The sequence below is a fragment of the Arachis hypogaea genome, chromosome 11 (genome assembly GCF_003086295.3).
Source record: "Arachis hypogaea cultivar Tifrunner chromosome 11, arahy.Tifrunner.gnm2.J5K5, whole genome shotgun sequence".
NCBI lineage: Eukaryota > Viridiplantae > Streptophyta > Magnoliopsida > Fabales > Fabaceae > Arachis > Arachis hypogaea.
The window spans coordinates 11,906,658-11,924,485 of record NC_092046.1 but is presented as its reverse complement, the minus strand read 5'-3'; the positions used below and the strand labels follow the sequence as shown (position 1 = coordinate 11,924,485).

The 17,828-nt window shown below is 33.5% G+C and overlaps 2 protein-coding genes across 2 annotated transcripts; one reads left to right on the top strand and one right to left on the bottom strand.

Annotated features, from left to right (window-relative positions):
- The first annotated feature begins 3,453 nt into the window (after nucleotides 1-3,453).
- LOC112720268 (protein disulfide-isomerase 5-2) lies at nucleotides 3,454-7,257 on the top strand. The gene is made up of 5 exons (XM_025771148.3): nucleotides 3,454-3,894; nucleotides 4,633-4,736; nucleotides 4,830-5,200; nucleotides 5,855-6,156; nucleotides 6,539-7,257. Exons 1-5 carry the CDS (start codon nucleotides 3,457-3,459, stop codon nucleotides 6,860-6,862), a joined length of 1,539 nt encoding a protein of 512 aa, XP_025626933.2. The 5' UTR covers nucleotides 3,454-3,456; the 3' UTR covers nucleotides 6,863-7,257.
- A 3,632-nt stretch (nucleotides 7,258-10,889) lies between these two features.
- Nucleotides 10,890-13,873, bottom strand: LOC112720267 (transcription factor MYB97-like). The gene is made up of 3 exons (XM_029289889.2): nucleotides 13,217-13,873; nucleotides 12,109-13,018; nucleotides 10,890-11,343 (listed from the first exon to the last, which is right to left on the bottom strand). The coding sequence occupies exons 1-3, from the start codon at nucleotides 13,598-13,600 to the stop codon at nucleotides 11,051-11,053; spliced, it is 1,587 nt and encodes a 528-aa protein (XP_029145722.2). The 5' UTR covers nucleotides 13,601-13,873; the 3' UTR covers nucleotides 10,890-11,050.
- Nucleotides 13,874-17,828: the final 3,955 nt, after the last annotated feature.

Here is a 17,828-nt window from a genome sequence, read left to right as displayed (position 1 = left end):
TTTAAGGTCGTAACAGTCGTTTGTGGAGTGCCCATATATCTTATGGTACTCACAGTAATCACCGCGGCTCCCTCCTCTTTTATTTTTAATGGGCCTGGGGGGAGGCAGCCTTTCAGTGTTGCAAATTTCTCTATACACATCCACTACAGGAACTTTTAGAGGAGTATAAGAGTGATATTTTCTTGGCCTATCGAGGCCGGGTTCTTCCTTCTTCTTGGCTTCCCTCTCCCTTTCTTTTGTTGAGGGAGGGTGACCAGGTCGCCCACTCAGGTCTCTTAGCTTAGCATTTTCCTCCATGTTGATGTACTTTTCAACTCTCTGCTGTACATCACTTAAGGAGGTGGGGTGTCTTTTGGATATGGACTGTGAGAAGGGACCTTCTCTAAGCCCATTGACTAGCCCCATGATGACTGCTTCGGTGGGTGACGAATGGATTTTTGACGGTTTAGAATTTCACAAATAAAATCTCGTTGAAGTATAGTCTCTAAACCAACAATAATCCTTTCATGCAAAAATTTGTTTGTCACAAGTACAAACCCCTAAAATCTATAAACCGAAGTATTTAAACCTCGGGTTGTCTCTCAAAGGACTTGCAGGGTAGTGTTCTTGTTATTGGTTATGGACTTGTTTATTTTGGGGTTTTGGATGAGGAATGTGAATAGTAAATGGTAGGAAAACTTTATTCACAAAATGGTCTTGGCAAGGTTTGGTTGTCAAGGGTCTTCATCATTATCACTAGCCACAAGTATGGTAGTTGCAAGGATTAATCCCACTTAGTCATCCTTAAATCGATTAACAAAGGAAAGTCAATTGAGTTATATCAATCCTAGTCCATAAGTCCTAGCTTTCCACTAATTGGATTAATGAAGGCTAGAGTTAATGGCTATTAACTATCAATCAATTGGACACTAGTGACTCAAGAAATCCTAAGTTACCTTCTCAAGCCAAGAACATAAAATTCTAGTCTAAAATTCTTCCAAGCATTTAATCAAACACTTGGAAGGCACAAAAGAAAAGTATAGTCAATCACAACAAGAATGAATTCTAACTACAATTGAATGTAAAGAATTAACAACAACAATCAAGGAAATCACAATTATCATGAATTACCTCAAATTGCATTATTGAAAGAAAATAAAGAGAACAAGAATATCATGATTACAAAACCTAGAAACAAAATAAGAGAAATTACAACAAGAGAATAGGGATAGAGAAAAGAACCAAAGTGTAGCAATCATCAATTGAAGGTAGAAGTAGAGGGAGACTTGAATTAAACCTAGAACTATGAGATCCTAATCTAACCCTAATTCCTAATCCTAATTCTAGAGAGAAGAGAGAGCTTCTCTCTCTAAAACTCTAAAACTAAAGTGATTAGTCCAAAAGTGATGATGATGATTCCTTCCCCTTAGCAATTTGGCGCCAAAAATGGGTTCAGAAACCCTCTCAAATCGCCAGGCACGTGTTGCATTAGTGAGGTCATGTGCCCTCATCGACGCGTGCGCGCACGGTACGCGTGCGCGTCCCTGGCTAATTCCGCGATGTGCGCGCGAGCGCCTTGTGCGCGTGCGCGTGCATGGCTGACTTTGCTTCTTTGACTTTTTATGCTTCTCTCCGCTTGTATGCTTCCTTCCTTGCTTCCTTTGATCCATGCCTAGCCTATTTCAATCCTGGAATTACTAGCAAACACATCAAGGCATCTTATGGAATCAAAGAAGAACTAGAATTCATCAAAATAAGGCTTAAAAAGCATGTTTTTACACTTAAGCACAAATATGGGAGAGATAACAAAATCATGCTAATTCCTAGGCTAAATGTGACAAAAGGTTATCAAAATACTCTAAATTCAATGCAAGACAAACCGTCAAATTGGGGTTTGTCAGTGGGCAGGTCTTGAATCTCCAAACATGCTTTGTTGAACCTTTCCATATAGGCTCGTAAGGACTCCCCGACCTCCTGTTTTATTCCCAGGAGACTCGGTGCATGTTTTACTTTGTCTTTCTGGATAGAGAACCTCATCAAGAATTTCCTTGAGAGGTCTTCAAAACTGGTAATCGACCTCGGAGGGAGGCTGTCGAACCACTTCATCGCTGCTTTTGACAAAGTTGTCGGAAAAACTTTGCATCGCGTGGCATCGGAAGCGTCAGCCAGATACATCCGACTTTTAAAGTTGCTCAGATGATGCTTTGGATCAGTGGTTCCGTCATAGAGGTCCATATCGGGGCTTCTAAAGTTTCTCGGAACTTTTGCCCTCATTATGTCCTCACTAAAAGGATCTTCCCCCCCAAGGGCGAATCTTCTCTACCGTCGTGGGAGTTTTGGCCTTTGAGGGAGGATTCTAACTTTAAGAGTTTTCTTTCTAACTCTTTTCGTCGCTCCATCTCCTCTTTTAGGTTCTTTTCAGTTTCCTTTTGTCGCTCCCGTTCCTGTTCTAGCTGCTCGAGGCGACTGTGGACTAATCCCATGAGCTCGGTTGCGTGGGATGGTCCTTCTTTTTCTGATTCGCGCCCCTCTGAAGAATTTACCTTCGGGTTTTTGATTCCGGAGGTGCCTTCCCTGTGTTGATCATTGGCTTCCTGGTGAAGGGTCTGGTCGGCCTCATTATTTCCAGTGTTCAGATTCTCTTGTTCAGAATCTGTCTCCACATGACCCTCTTCAGGGGATCTATTCGCCATCACTGGTTGATCTCTCGGGTCCCCGGCAACGGCGCCAATGTTACGGTGGGTAACCGGAGATTAATGGGCTGGATGGCGTTGGTTGGCCCAAATGTATGAAGGAGGTGGCTTTCGAGTAGATCTGCTACTCGGCGTTCCTCCGTCCGACGTGTACGTGTGAAAGAATGGGGGGTGGTACCTGCAAGGACACTCCGATGCCTAAGTTAGCAAGAGTGTGAGCAGGTTTAGAGAGTATTGGAACTTCGAGATACCTGAATGGTGTCAGTGTATTTATAGTGGTGAGCCAATAACCACCGCTGAAGTAGTGCCACCTTTTTAGGTGGATAACCGCTCCCATATCTTAGGGAGATTAAGATATGGCTCTATGAAGTGGTTAGAGAGTTTCTAGGGGCAGTTACTCATTTGAATGAGTGTTATCTGCCAGCTAACCCTCGTATCCGACTTCTTTGGAGCAGGTCGTGTTTAGTACCGACTTCTTGGGATGAAGGCTGGTACTGGGTGAAGGCCAACCCTTTGGGTTGGACTTCTTTGCTTGGATCCTAGGCCATTATTACTGGGTCAAGGTATGAACAATATATATATATATATATATATATATATAAAAGAAGTTTTACCCTTCATATTTGGGATTGGCATATTGACTTTAACATGATTAGAACTTGTCAATAATACAGTATAATTTTTTATTTTTCATATTTACATGAGTAATGTTATATAAACAAAAGTAGTTTAATTTTTTTTTTTTTATAATATTTGTGTTGGTAACTAAGATATACATGCATTAATGGTTTTAAATAAATTTATGAAGTTTTGTTTAAGTTCAAAAACACGGGAACCCGAGAGAGAGAGAGAGAGAGAGAGAGAGAGAGAGAGAGAGAGAGAGAGAGAGAGAGAGAGAGAGAGAGAGAGAGAGGAGGAGGAATCAACTGAATCAAGGTTAAGTAGTTCCGAGGAGGAAAAGTCACAAGTCACAACTATTATACACTTTGGTGTTGGAATCCAACACAGAGCGATGATGACGACGAAGATGAAGAGGATTCTTGTGGTTACTTTCACCGTTCTGCTATGGATCCAGTTTTGCAAAGGGGAGAAGTTCGCGGTGGACGGGACTGTGCTGGTTCTTGATGAATCCAACTTCGATTCCGCCATCTCTTCCTTCGATCACATCTTGGTTGATTTCTACGCTCCCTGGTGCGGTCACTGCAAGCGCCTTTCACCTGAGGTACCCCCTTTTCCCCTCTTTCTTAATTTCAGGTTTCGATTTTTATTTGTATTCCCCTTAGAAAGAAATCTATCTCAGATTTAGTTTTATTACTTTATTGTTTATTTGATTGGTGCATCTTTCAAGTTGCTGTATGCAAGTTAATGAAGGGTTACTCATATGGAAAGTAGCTTGTAGTGAGCATGAACACTTTTGTATAATAATAATTGTAAAATGTAAATTGAGTTTAATTTTTAGAATGTAAATTGATTTAGACAGTCATTCGATCACATAAGTTCTTTGGAACTACTATTCAAAGTAGTTATTTTTGTTGACATGACATTCTGTGATTGGATGCAAGGATAAACACTAGAAGTGCATCAAAATTAAATTCGTATAAACTATCTTATCATTGTAGTGGTTTTAACTTTTTAAACTTCAGTATTATCTAGAGTTTAATTTGATACACAAAGGGTAAACACAGTCGTCTAAATACATCTATTTTTTGGATGACCATTCACCATTGTCAATGTAAAAAGTATTTATTTTTGCTTAGGTGACATTATGTAGTTGGACGGACGTGTAAAACTACTTTACAAAATTACAATGCATCAAAATTAAATTCATATTATCTACACTCAAAATTTATCAAAGAGTATTGGGATAGAATAGAATTGTACTTGTAATAACTGTACTCACTGTGATTCTTTAACTTTTGGTTCCTGAAGACCTTAGAATTTGTGATTATCTGCCTTGCAGTTAGATGCTGCCGCACCTGTACTTGCAACCTTAAAGGATCCCATAGTCATAGCGAAGGTAGATGCGGACAAGCATACTGGCCTTGCGAAAAAATATGATGTTGAGTATGTTTCTGTGCCACTGTACCTTGTTTTTTCATTCTGATATAAGTGATTACTGTGAATGAGCTTAGATGAAACTTCTATTTTGCTGTACAGTGCATATCCAACCATTATGCTGTTTAATCATGGCGTCCCTGTAGAGTACCGTGGACCAAGGAAAGCCGAATTACTTGTTCGTTATCTGAAGAAATTTGCTGCTTCTGATGTTGCTGTTCTTGATTCAGATTCTGCTGTCAAATCATTTGTTGAAGAAGCTGGCGAATTTTTCCCCATATTTATAGGTTTTGGGTTGGACAGCTCAATGATGGAGAAGTTAGGCATAAAGTATAAGAAAAATGCATGGTTCTCTGTGGCAAAAGATTTTTCAGAGGATCTCATGGTGTTGTATGACTTTGATAAGGTTCCTGCATTGGTTTCCCTTAATCTAAAATACAATGAGCGGAGCACATTCTATGGCCCCTTTGAAGGTTAGTGTATCATTATTCACCATCCATTTTTTTTTTTTTGGGAATTAGAAGATAGCGAGGCAGGTTATAGAACTGAGCTCTATTTAAATGTTTGGTGCATTTGGCTAGATTGTAATTGTGGAACTTGTAGCCCTGTCTCTTCATCCTTGCAGTTGTTATCGGATAGGGCAATTTTTACAGTTCCCCTACGTAGTTCAACTCTCGGTTTCTTTAGGATGATTCTATGGCTTAGACCCAGTTAACTATTGAATTAAATAAGCTAATGACAAAATTAGCTATAGAACTTGACTGGAGACAAAATCTGAGACTAAGTGATTATTAACACATAGCAAGTTCTTCTAAAAGGTCTTTTTTGTTTCAGGATAGGAACTAATGTAGCTTTGAGGCCACAAATACTACAGTTCTAGTATTTTTTTTTTCTTTTTTTTGTGTATAAATGAAATATCAGCTTTAGTTTTGATTAGTGATTGCTAATCAATTACTCTATTGTTCAGCTTGTCTGTATTTCTTGAATTATACTTAATATTTTATTCTTTTCTTTTCTCATGGGGTGTTATGTTGGTTCAACATTCTTAATGTCTTTATATGTTTTTAATTTTGTTACATAATTATGGGAATCCTTTAACAATTTATGCTTTTGGTTTTCACTTGCAGATGAATTTTTGGAAGATTTTGTAAAACAAAATCTGATTCCCTTGGCTGTGCCTGTATCCCGTGACACACTTAAGTTGATTCAAGCTGATGGTAGGAAGACAGTTTTGGCAATTGTTGACGATGAAGATGAAGAAAGATCAAAGGAGCTGGTTAAGTTATTGAAGGCTGCTGCATCTGCAAATCGTGACTTAATATTTGGTTATGTTGGAGTTAGACAGATGGAAGAATTTGCTGAAAAATTCGATATTGGCACTAAACTGCCAAAACTGGTCGTTTGGGATAACAGCGATGAGTACCTTTCAGTAAGTCTAGCCTTTTACCTGAAACAAGTTATTTTAGGTTATCCTATCATTTGTGTTTACATATATGCATTCTGTATTCATATGACAGCGTTTATGCTTGCGTATTTGAGAGATTGAGTTGAGTTAGAAGAAGCAAGTTTCATATGTTGATGTTCATATCATATACACCAGTAGCTTTGTGTGGAGTACTCATTGACTATTAAATACTTAAATATGTTTGATATGAATATACAAATTCTTTCAATATATAACTGGATATGGGATTTTTCCAATTCTGATCTTTCAGACTATGGAGTATCTTACTAGTGAGGATATGCAAACATATTAAATACCTCAATTTTTTGCTGCTGAAGCCAATAACATTTCTCTTAACAATTTTCAGGTTGTTGGTTTTGAAAGCATCGAAGAAGAGGATCAAGCAACACAGATCTCTAAATTTGTAGAAGGATATCGAGAAGGAAAAACCATAAAGAAAGAGATGAGTGGCCCTTCATTTATGCGATATCTCCATCGATCTTTTGATGTCAGATTGGTGTACATTCTTGTTGGTATTGTTGCAGTAATGATGATTCTTCAGACATTTTTTGTTAAAGGAGGTGATGAATACCAGAGAGTTTCAAATCAAGTACAGGCTGCTACTCAAGCAAGGAGCTCTGTTTCAGAAGTTGAAAACAATGAGTATAAAGCTGGAGACAAGGAGGATTAAACCAACACAAACAAATGATATAATTATCAATGAAACTTGACCAAGGGAGATTCTAGAAAAATAGCTGGCTTTAGAATTTAATTTACATTTCTATTGGGAGGATGTGTAAATATTTGAGATTGTGTAGTTTGATAAGTTGTAGTGTCCAAACTTTCACTCAGATTCACACACAAGCTCTATTTATTTCTTAAGATGACAAGGGTTATTTTTTCCATTTTAAAAATTCCAATGGTATCATTTCCAAAAAATATGAAGTTTCAAAGTTCCCTACTTCCCTTTGCTAACCGGTGCCTAAATAGCAAGACTTGTACTTTTTATGTTACCGTCACAACTCACAAGGGATCAGAGTTGTTAGTACACGATAACTCACTTGATATTGAAGTGATTTGAACTAACTAGACTTTGTACGCCTGATTTCGTTTACAAGTATGGAACACTAAGACAACAACATAAAAATACAAAATTATGTTTAATCTAAATTAGTATATTTTGTATATTTTTTAACAGAAAAAACACAAAAGTATTAACAAAAGATAAAATTTATTTTTTTATTATGTTTATTCATTTTTCATAGGGTTAAGTACTGTTTTGGTCTCTAAAGTTGAGCGTAAAAATCGAAAACGTCCCTCATCTAATTTTCGATTTAGAAATGTCCTTAACATTTTTTTTCGTATTAAAATCGTCATTTTAAAATTTTTCTGGACAAAAATACCCTTCATCATTACTGGCACCTTTACCTCCAACACCAATACCAACACCTCCAAGAATAACAGCATCAACAGAGAAGCAGTAAATCAACAAATCAACACAAATTTAACACAAGTAGAAACAGAAAGCAACAAATCAACAATGAAGAAACAGAAGCAGAAACTCAACAATGGAGAAGCAGAAGCAGAAACTCAAGTACAAAGCAGAAAATTCAACAAGAAAGAGAAGCAGAAGCAGAAAATTCAAGCACAAAGCCAAATCAACAGAGAAGTACAAAGCCAAATCAGAAATTCAAAGCACAAAGAAGCAGATGCAGAAGGCGAAGCAGGACCACCGGCAGCTCGTGGGCGACGGAGCGACGGCGGCTGGGTAGATCGGCGGTGGCAGGAGCATGCATGAACGGCGGCGACACACTCCACGGCTGGGTAGATCGACAGCTCGGGTTCCCCTTCCCGGCGACGCACTCCACGGTGGCGGCAGAAGCATGCATGAAGGGAAGGTGGCGACGTCTTCCTCTGGTCGTGGTTCTGGTGGCGGCTCGTGGACGGACCGGCGACGATGCAGGTGTCAGATGGTGGCGGCGGTTATAGCGATGGACTCCTCTCGTCCCTCCCGCGTTTCCTCCCCCTACCCCCAATACGTTTCCTTTCCCCTCCCCCAAAACGCGTTTTTTTATTTTTTTTTTTAAATTTTATTTTTTTATTAAAATAGGGGTAGTTTAGGAATTGAATTAAAAAATTTATTAAAAATGACGATTTTAATTCGAAAAAAAAAAACGTTAAGGACGATTCTAAATCGAAAATTAGATGAGGGACGATTTCGATTTTCACGCTCAACTTTAAGGACCAAAACAGTACTTACCATTTTTTCATAATTACAGTTTGTTATCATTACATTTTTCTTATTAATTGTTTTTGTATGAAAGAAAGTAGAATAAATTAGATTTTTATAATTTTTTTTATATTTAGTTGATCATCAAATAAAATATAAAATATTAATTTTTGTATTTCTATTTTTTGTATTTTATTTTTATTGTCCTATTTTATTCTATTATCAAAACCAAACCCGGTATTCGTGTTTAATTATTTGAATTTGTTAATTGCCAATCATTATATATTCATAGTTGAGGTCACCAAAATGTTAGTTTTGGATGCAAGTATTGAAGGTTTTTGAATGTTATAATTGTGGAATCTCAGACGTTATTTATGATGCTTATAATTTTAGTGTATTCTTAAAAGTTATTGAGTTGGAGAATTTAAACATTGTTGTGTTTATGTCAAAATAAGTAATTTAAATTATCCGATATTAATTGCAGCATTTCTGGTTAATAAAAAAAATTGGATGTTAAGATTTTTGCAATGAATGATGTTAATAAAATGTTTCTAAAAGTAAATAAGAATTACAAATTGAATAAAATGTATTATGGATGTTAATTTTCAGTATTATTATATGTATAAGTATTTTTGATAATTAAGTTTAACAAAGTTGGTCCAAACCTAATAAAAATCACTCCCACAACACACGTTAAATCGCGCACTGTTTCTTCTTCATGTTTTTTGCGCACTGTTTCTTGGAAATGGATCCTCTCCAGTTTTTTCAACACTTGACAAAATACAGTGCAATCTCTCACCTTTGATTTTAATAGTGGGACCAGAAATAAATAAGAGAGAGAATGTGGTGAATGGTTAGATTAAACACTGCATACCATCCAGTTTTTTATTCACTGGAGAGGATCCACTCCCCTATTTCTTCTTTATGTTTCTTATTCTTTGTGCATGTTTCTTTCTCTCTCCTATATATATATATGCTTTATTATTATTATTATTATTATTATTATTATTATTATTATTATTATTATTATTATTATTATTATTATTATTATTATTATTATCCTGGTATTATTATAGTATTTCTTTTTTTTTCTTTGTTTGAATTTTTTTTAGTTTTTTTTCTTTTTACTAAGAAGAAACAACAAAAATTATGAGAGGATAAAACAAAAAAAATATGAGAAAAACAGGGAGGAGAAAGAGTTTGAAAAAAACATAAAACAAAAATATAATACCAAAATTTTTTAATCAATTAGAAGTTATCAAAAACAAAAAAATTCCAAAATTTCTTAGAAAAATTCTTGACCATGAGATCTATGACAAAATACATATATATTCTTTTCTCTTAGTTTATATATCTGCCTTTTATTCCATTGAATCTTTGAATTAATAGTGGATACTTTGTCCATAATAAAGGCTTAAATATTGTTGAATTATTATTTTTTTCCTCTTCTTTTTGTTATTGTTCTTTTTCAAGAAAGACAAAAATAAATAAACAGAACAAAGAAAAAAATGCATGACGATGATGCATAAGAAGAAAAAGGGAGCAAAGAAGACGCAGAAGAAAAAGAATGAAAAAAATACACAACGAAAAAAAAAAAATGAACGCAGATGAAAATTGCGTACCAAGAAGATACAGAAAAAGAATACTCACGTACATAAGTGTACAGCTTAAATTGATCAGACTTGATTAAAGAATGCTTAGCTGCCTAATATTTCTAGTTAATTTCTATTAATATGCATGATTAATGTTAAACTGAAATTGTGTAAGTAAGGATTATACATTAAACACTAGAATTAGGTACACTCCAACAAAAATCATTCGATCTAAAAACACACAAATTGTAAATACTTATTTTTCTCATTCAAATTGTACATAAATATTAGAAAAATATGCATTAGACTTATTTGAGTGACTTCTTAAGAAAATATATTTTTTAAATAATTTAAAAAAATAAAATTAATATATTATATTTAGATATTTCATATAAAAATATTTTTTTATTTATTAATTATGTTTGAGTACAATAATATAAAAATATTATTTATTTATTTATTATGTTAAAATATTTTTTTAAATATTTTTTTTTAAAAAAAGATATAAGAAAATTAGTTGCTTTCCAACAAATTAGTGGTGAATTAAATGTTAAATTATTAAAAATGTATAGTTAGTTGCTTTCCAACAAATTAATATATATTGAATTTATTGTAATTTATTGCAATCATTGAGTAATAAATTGATACATAATAGTAACTAAGGTAGAAAAAAAAAACAGACAGAACTTGCCTTATTTAGTATTAATTATTTATTGCAACAATTAATGAATGCTAAATAAGGCAAGTTATGACTGTTTTTGGCTGATTTTCTTTGATTACCAAACATTTCCGCTAATGTTTATACAATATCCGAATTATCAATTATGCTATATTTAGAATCAATGAATACTTTGGGTTGGATTTGTATTGTCTCCCGAAGCTTTTTCAAATTATAATTAATAGTTAAACACTAAACATATTACAACTGAAAAATCAATGTTCTGAACAATAATAAGTATCATCTACATCAATCACGAGATTTCAACAACAAAATAAATAGCTTCTAAAGTCATTATGATACATAAATTGTGACCATTATTTATAATTTGAGTCAAGGTCAACATAGCCCAGATAAATTGTCCCATGAGTAACATCCTGTGTTATTATTATTATTATCATGGTTCGTGGCATTGTTGAGAGGAAATAATGAAGCTACAGGCTTTATATCAAGTCCAAAATTGTCATCTGTCATAAGACAAGAAGATTGGACATTATTTGAGACTTCTGTTGTATTATTATGCTGCCAATTCTGTTGGCATTGTAAGGTTGAAGGCATTACAGGGAGCAATGTTGACAAGTCCTCATTCATGGATTTGTCTAAGTTTGTTGCTTCTTCCTTTGGTTTTAGTCCTGCAAAAATTATTATTATTATTTGTCAAAATTCGAACTATTATTATTATTATTATTATTCCATCAAAATGTGTTTACTTAAGTTATAATAAAGTCATTATTTTTTCATCACACTTATCACACGTATGTGGCAATTAGAACATGCTATGTAGTAGTATTATACAATTAGAATGTATATATTTGAAATGAATTTTGAAGCATTCCAATTTTTAGAATTAAAATAACTCCAAGAGGTCAAAATAAAAAATTAATGCACTCATATTATGTTATTTGTTATGAGAGACATATTAAACTATGACAAAAGACATTAAAAATTTAGTACATAAGCATCAATATAACAAGAAAAAACTGTATACTAATATTTTCAACCCATGCAAATTTATTTTAGTTTAGACTCTTCTTCCTAAACCTAAGGAAACTCCTAAATAATTTAGAAAAATATATTCAGATGAAAGAATCAGATTTAATTATGTGACATAAAATAAACTTAGGTTGCTAAAAGCAACCAAGAAGATCCAACTATTCAAAACAATAACGCTAAATTTTCAAATGCATACACAAAGGAGTAATTGATTAAATGTGAGAACTGAGGTGTAGTTGATAGTTGAGAATTCGTTAAATAATTTAATAGGTTAGACTAAATTATTTTCTAACAACTCTCAACTATCAACTTTCGATAAAGTCAGTTACACCTAAATTTTTACCTTAATTGAAGTAGTGAAAATCAAACAAAAACAACTAAGATTTAAAAGTTTTTTTATCAACCTGAACTAGAAGACCAATAAAGAGAGTCATCAAAGCTTTGGCAACCCTCAAAAACTTCATCGTGCCCTTCATTCAAGCCGAAGTAGCTTCGCTTTTTTAAATTCTGATGGCTAGAAGCCATGGTTTGAGCTTCAGATAGAATATCCCCAACCAACCCATTACTTGTATTTAAACAGTTAGGGTCATTATTATACTCAACATCATCAAGTTTAAACTCTGATGGCTCTATTTGGTGCGGTTGCGATGACAATGAAAATTGGTTTGAAGGGAGCTCTATCTTGCTTAGGAAACTAGAAGGAGAAGTCGAACATACCATGTTTCTTTCAGGATCCAACAAGGATGGGTTCTGAAAGAAGTGGGAGAAAGAAGAAGAAGAGTTGAGATGAACTGGAAATCTAAACCCGTTATCAAGATCAGATAAGTGGGTTGGCGTGGTTGGTGTGGTTGGATTCACAGTTGAAGTTGAACGGTAACGCTTAAAGCGAAGAGGGTTGCACAACAACGGTGCAGGTCTATGGAAGGTGAAGGAGAGAGGTGAAGATGAAATGGGAGTGGAGAGTGGTGAGTGAAGTGATGACGAGGATAAAGGGGAATGCGTAGTAGCATCCAAGAATGTGTGAGGGGAATAAGACGGAGCTCTGTGAAGTGGTGATGTTAAAGGAGAATGGTTCAGGTGGTGGTGATGTGGAGATGGAGAATGAAGATAACTTTGGTGGTGGAGAAACTCAAACTTGCTTGTGGGAGAATTGTTCATGAAGTTTGTTCCTAGATGAGTTATAGGGGTCGTGGGTGTGCTTGATATAGTCGGACGATCAGGGTCATCTGAGTACAGAGGAAGCCCTTGCCTTTGCCTCCGCTTCACCCTTGTGTTCCAATAATTCTTTATTTCGTTGTCAGTTCTTCCAGGTAACTACAGCACCACCAAAAGAAAAAGAATAACATAATTATATCCAGTTATCTTTATTTTAAGTTTATATTTAAAAATTATTAAATAATTTGATAAGTCTAATTAAATTATTATTTAGCGATTTTCAATCATAAATTTCATATAATTATTAACTGTATATGGCTGAAAAAGACATAAGAAAAAGGGATGACGGAGTTATACCAATGCAGCCATTCGAGCCCATTTGTTTCCAAACTGAGCATGGAGTTCAATGATGAGCTTTTCTTCTTCAGGGGAGAAAGCACCTTTCTTCAAATTTGGTCTCAAATGGTTAGCCCATCTTAGCCTACAACTCTTTCCACATCGAGCCAACTTTGTGTTTCTTTGTACAGCATTCCAGTTCCCTTCACCGTGTTTCGTTACGTAATCAACTAAAATTGCATCCTCTGCGGCTGTCCAAGGACCTTTTTTCAAAGCCACCTCATCTCCCGCAGCCGTCGCACCACCGCTATCGCCACAGCAGCCGTCACCTGCTTCCATGCTTCCCCTCATTGCAGTGAAACTGTTTGCATCGTTCTCTGCATCTTTATTAATATTTTCCATCATGCCAAGGAAAATTTGTTTATTTCCTTGTTCATCCAAATATAGCCACACTAGTCCAACTCCTACCTCTTGTGCATATCTAAATATAGTAATCACTTAGTTGTATGTTCTCTTCGTTGTCCTTAGCATAATTCTCTCTTCTACTTTGAATCAATAATGCTTGGATCCACTATATTTTTTTAAACTCTAAACTCTTAAATTCTCTATATGAGAGAGAGAGTGGTGGTAGTGATTGAGGTTGAGCGTGGTGGTGGTGACGACGACGAAGAACGGAGATGAAGGGATTCTACTAGTCTACAATGATATGATGGGTTTTGGGAGGTGCAAACAAAAGCCAAAGGCATGAAGTGAATTGTTGAAGGGATTTGTGAAAAAGTGGAAAGACAAATTTAGAAGGGTATGCTAGGATTGCGCTTCCGTGTAACCCTCATAACCAATGGTGAAAAATTGTACAACTATATCTTACGTGTTATGCACAGTGAAAGAGCCTTGTAAATTGTACCTGTTCAATTGTTTTTTAACAGCATGTTTTAATGGCAATAGAAACAAATGATTGTTGGCATCCAAGTTTGGATACTCAAAAAAGTAAATTCTAAGTGGCATGCTTGTTTTGACTACATGAGAACATATGAGTAACTCTACAATCTACATGCTTGTTTTGAACGCTAGCAATAAATGGTTTTTTTTTTTCTCTCAAATTATTTGTTAGTTAGATATTCTAATTTTTTTTGTATATATTGTTCATTGTTCATTATTGAATTGTCAAATGTATCATTAAATTATTTATGATTTTAGTAAAAATTAAATATATTTTTTGTTATTGATATAAAATGTTTTTAAATAGGGACAGTTTTGTAAATTTATTTTTTAAAATATTTTTAATTTTAAATTCTTAATATAAGTGCATTTACTTGCACAAATTAAAATAACATGTGAATTAATTTGCAATAGATAGAACATTTTATTTTTGAAGATAACTTTATGAGTAATATATCCTAAATTGGTCTCTAATAATTTTTACAAGCAATAAGTTAGTTCTTAATAACAAAAAATGACAATGTAGTTCTTTTTCTTTTAAAATATTATGCAAATTCGTTTCTGATACAATAAAAAAACAAATTGAGGGATTAAATTGTCTAAATTTTAAAAGAAAAAAAACATATTTGTATATTTATTTTGTTAAGGACTAATTTATTTAATATTCTACCGAATCAAAGATATTATTTATTTTTTGTTAGGGATCAAATTTGATAAAAGAAATTGTTAGAGAATAATATGAAAGTACTTGTATATCGTATTAATGGGAAACCTACTTCGTAAAAACCTGCTGAATCTTAGTCAAATATAAAATCGTGCTTATTCTCAGATAATAAAATTGTGCAGTGAATACAACGTGAGAATAAGAATGAATAATTATTTGTGTGAGTTCCACCATTTTTTTTAAAATAAAATAAAGTTTCACTACTAATTATAAATATATTAACATTCTATATATTCACTTTATATGTGAGTATTGCCATGTATGTTCTATACCATTTTTGTACTTCATTTCATAGTTGGCTGCATTTAGATAGCTAGTAAAGAAGAAATGGTCATTAGATAATTGTGAAAATTACTTCGTATTTCCATGTGAAAAGTTTGTTTTCAGCTAATTTCTCAGTGATGGTAGAAACTATTTTCCTTGTTGAATTGTCTAATAAAGTGAGTGCCATTGTTAAACAAATTCAAAGTTTTAAGAAAGAAAAAAAAAAGTTTTAGATACCATGAAAGACTTATGAGTTAGAGACAAACATAAGCCAGGAAATAAGTACTCAGAAAGAGATAGATTGAGAGAAGAAGTAATGAACAATATGAAATTATTGAGAGAAATTGTGAAAATTGAATTATGCAGTCAAGGTCACATTTACAGTGGGATTGTGCATTATTTACAGTGCAGTGATAAGCATAACTGACTCCTATATAAAATAACAAACTCCAATAACTCTAACAAACTTTAACCATTTTGTTCTGTTGTGTATATAATTTCAATAATTAGCCCAATTTTTTTGTTTAGTAATTCAATAACATACTTTTAGTCAACACTTTTAAATATTGATGATTTACTATCCAAAAACAATAAATTCTATTGACCCTCTAACATTTTTTAAAACAAATTCAAAAACTAATAGAATTTATTATTTTTTATTCTCACTTTTAGATATTAATCTAATTTTTTTAGCTTAATATCCGACAACATATTTTTAACTTATACTTTTAAATATTAATAATTCAAAAAATAATAAATTTTACTAGTCTTCTAACATAAAAAGTAATAAAATAACAAATTAATTATTATTAAATTTGTAATCTTTATTATATATAAACTCCACTATCTTAATTCAATAGTAATTAAATACTTGTTTTCACTTTACAAATCTCCTGATTTTACAAGATTTTGATTTGGGTGATTAACCCGAAATTATTTATGTGAATTTTGGTCATGGGTGCTTGAGCACTTAATATATGTATCTTTCTTTTAATATATAAATTGTGATAAACAACCATATTTTTTAATTTTGACGTAAATTATAACAATTATCGCAAATTATGAAGGGCGAAAAATGTAAATTATGAAACTTGTTAAAGAAAGTGAGTAACAAGGCTTGTCGTGAGAAATTGAGAAGCAAGAAAGCAAAAGTGGAACAGGAAAAAGAGAAAAAAAATGAGAAAGAATTTGATGTAATTGAAAAAATGTGTTATTGAAAGTTTTTTTTTTTCTTTACATAATCATACATTGAACCTTGCTATTTATAATCAAGAATAACTAATTTCTAGCTAACTCTGAACCTTGCTATTTTATAGTCAAGGGTAACTAACTCTAGCTAACATATCTCACATCTCTCCCTTACAAATTTAGGGAAGCTTTTGTGCCAATCGAAGTTTGCTCTTAAACTTGCTAAGAGATAAGGGTTTAGTCATAATGTCTACTATTTGTTCTAAGTTTGGAATATGAGTAACAACAAGCTGTCCTTGAATCACTTTATCCTTACAAAATACAGATTCAATTCAAAATATTTTGTTCGCTCATGTAAGTACGGTGGACATGTTATCACAAAAGAATGTGGGAGATGAAGTGCAAGGCTACTTTAGTGAAGGATTTGAATCCATATTAACTCACACAAAGTAGCTGCCAACGCCCTGAATTCAGCCTTGGTGGAGCTTTTGCTGACAGTGGGTTGCTTTGAACATTTTCAGGAAATCAAGTTTGCTCCAAAGTACACACACAGTACCCATATATAGACCTTCTATCATCAACATCAGTAGCCCAATCCGAGTCTGAAAAGATCATTAGTCTTATGAAATTGAAGAGCAAGATCAACTGTACCTGTTAAATATTGAAGAACACGCTTTGTCGCTATCCAATGATCTTAGCTCGGCTTTGACATGAATTGGCTGAGCTTGTTTACTGCAAATATGATGTCTGGTCTTGTGATAGTGGCATATTGAAGTCCCCCCACAATTGATCTAAACAATGTGGGATCTTCAAAAGGAGTACATGTATTTGCCGATAGTTTTGAAGAGCTAATCATGAGAGTGCTAACCGGTTTAGCATCTTGCATACCAACCCTACATAATAATTCTTTTATGTATTTACTTTGATTGAAAGAAATTAAATCAGTTGAGTGAGTGACAGCTGTAAGACCCAGATTTTAAATAAATCTTATTATGAGTTTGTTTCAATTTATTTATTCATTAGAAATTTTATTTTCAGAAATTATTTTATCAAAGCTAATTAAATCAGGTTTTGAACGATTAGCTATATGATTTTAGAAGTATTCATAAGACAATGATAGTCACAGAATCTGAAAACAGTTTTCTTATTGAATATATTCTTATGACAACTTTGAAATTCCGTGGTGAGACCGTGTGGTTAGGTTCTCACCCCCCTACAGCTTTACCTTTTCAGGAACCGGATGAAGAAGCGTTAAGAAGAGTTATACTGCGTTTGGTTGATATGTTGTTGTATTAATTAGGTTATTTTCTTCCCTCGTCTTTGTTATTACAAGTTTGTAAGAGGGATAGAAATTGTATGTTTTATATGTATAATATATTATGAGTTATTATGTAAGGAGTCTTGTATATGAATCTATGCCTGTTTGCATTTTTCTTAAGATAAAGTGTTTATTTCCGGTTTTAAAGAAAATCAGCGGTACAGAATCGAGTCACAGGCTCCTATTTTAGTATTTAGTAT

Excerpts from the sequence above, each read along its gene's own strand:
- LOC112720267 (XM_029289889.2), bottom strand. The coding sequence starts at position 13,600 with ATGATGGAAAATATTAATAAAGATGCAGAGAACGATGCAAACAGTTTC. Across the intron at positions 13,019-13,216 it reads GGGCTCGAATGGCTGCATTG|TTACCTGGAAGAACTGACAA; the intron begins GTATAACTCCGT and ends GTGGTGCTGTAG. Across the intron at positions 11,344-12,108 it reads TTATTGGTCTTCTAGTTCAG|GACTAAAACCAAAGGAAGAA; the intron begins GTTGATAAAAAA and ends TAATTTTTGCAG.
- LOC112720268 (XM_025771148.3), top strand. The coding sequence starts at position 3,457 with ATGGTTTTAAATAAATTTATGAAGTTTTGTTTAAGTTCAAAAACACGG. Across the intron at positions 4,737-4,829 it reads GCGAAAAAATATGATGTTGA|TGCATATCCAACCATTATGC; the intron begins GTATGTTTCTGT and ends TTTGCTGTACAG. Across the intron at positions 5,201-5,854 it reads ATTCTATGGCCCCTTTGAAG|ATGAATTTTTGGAAGATTTT; the intron begins GTTAGTGTATCA and ends TTTCACTTGCAG.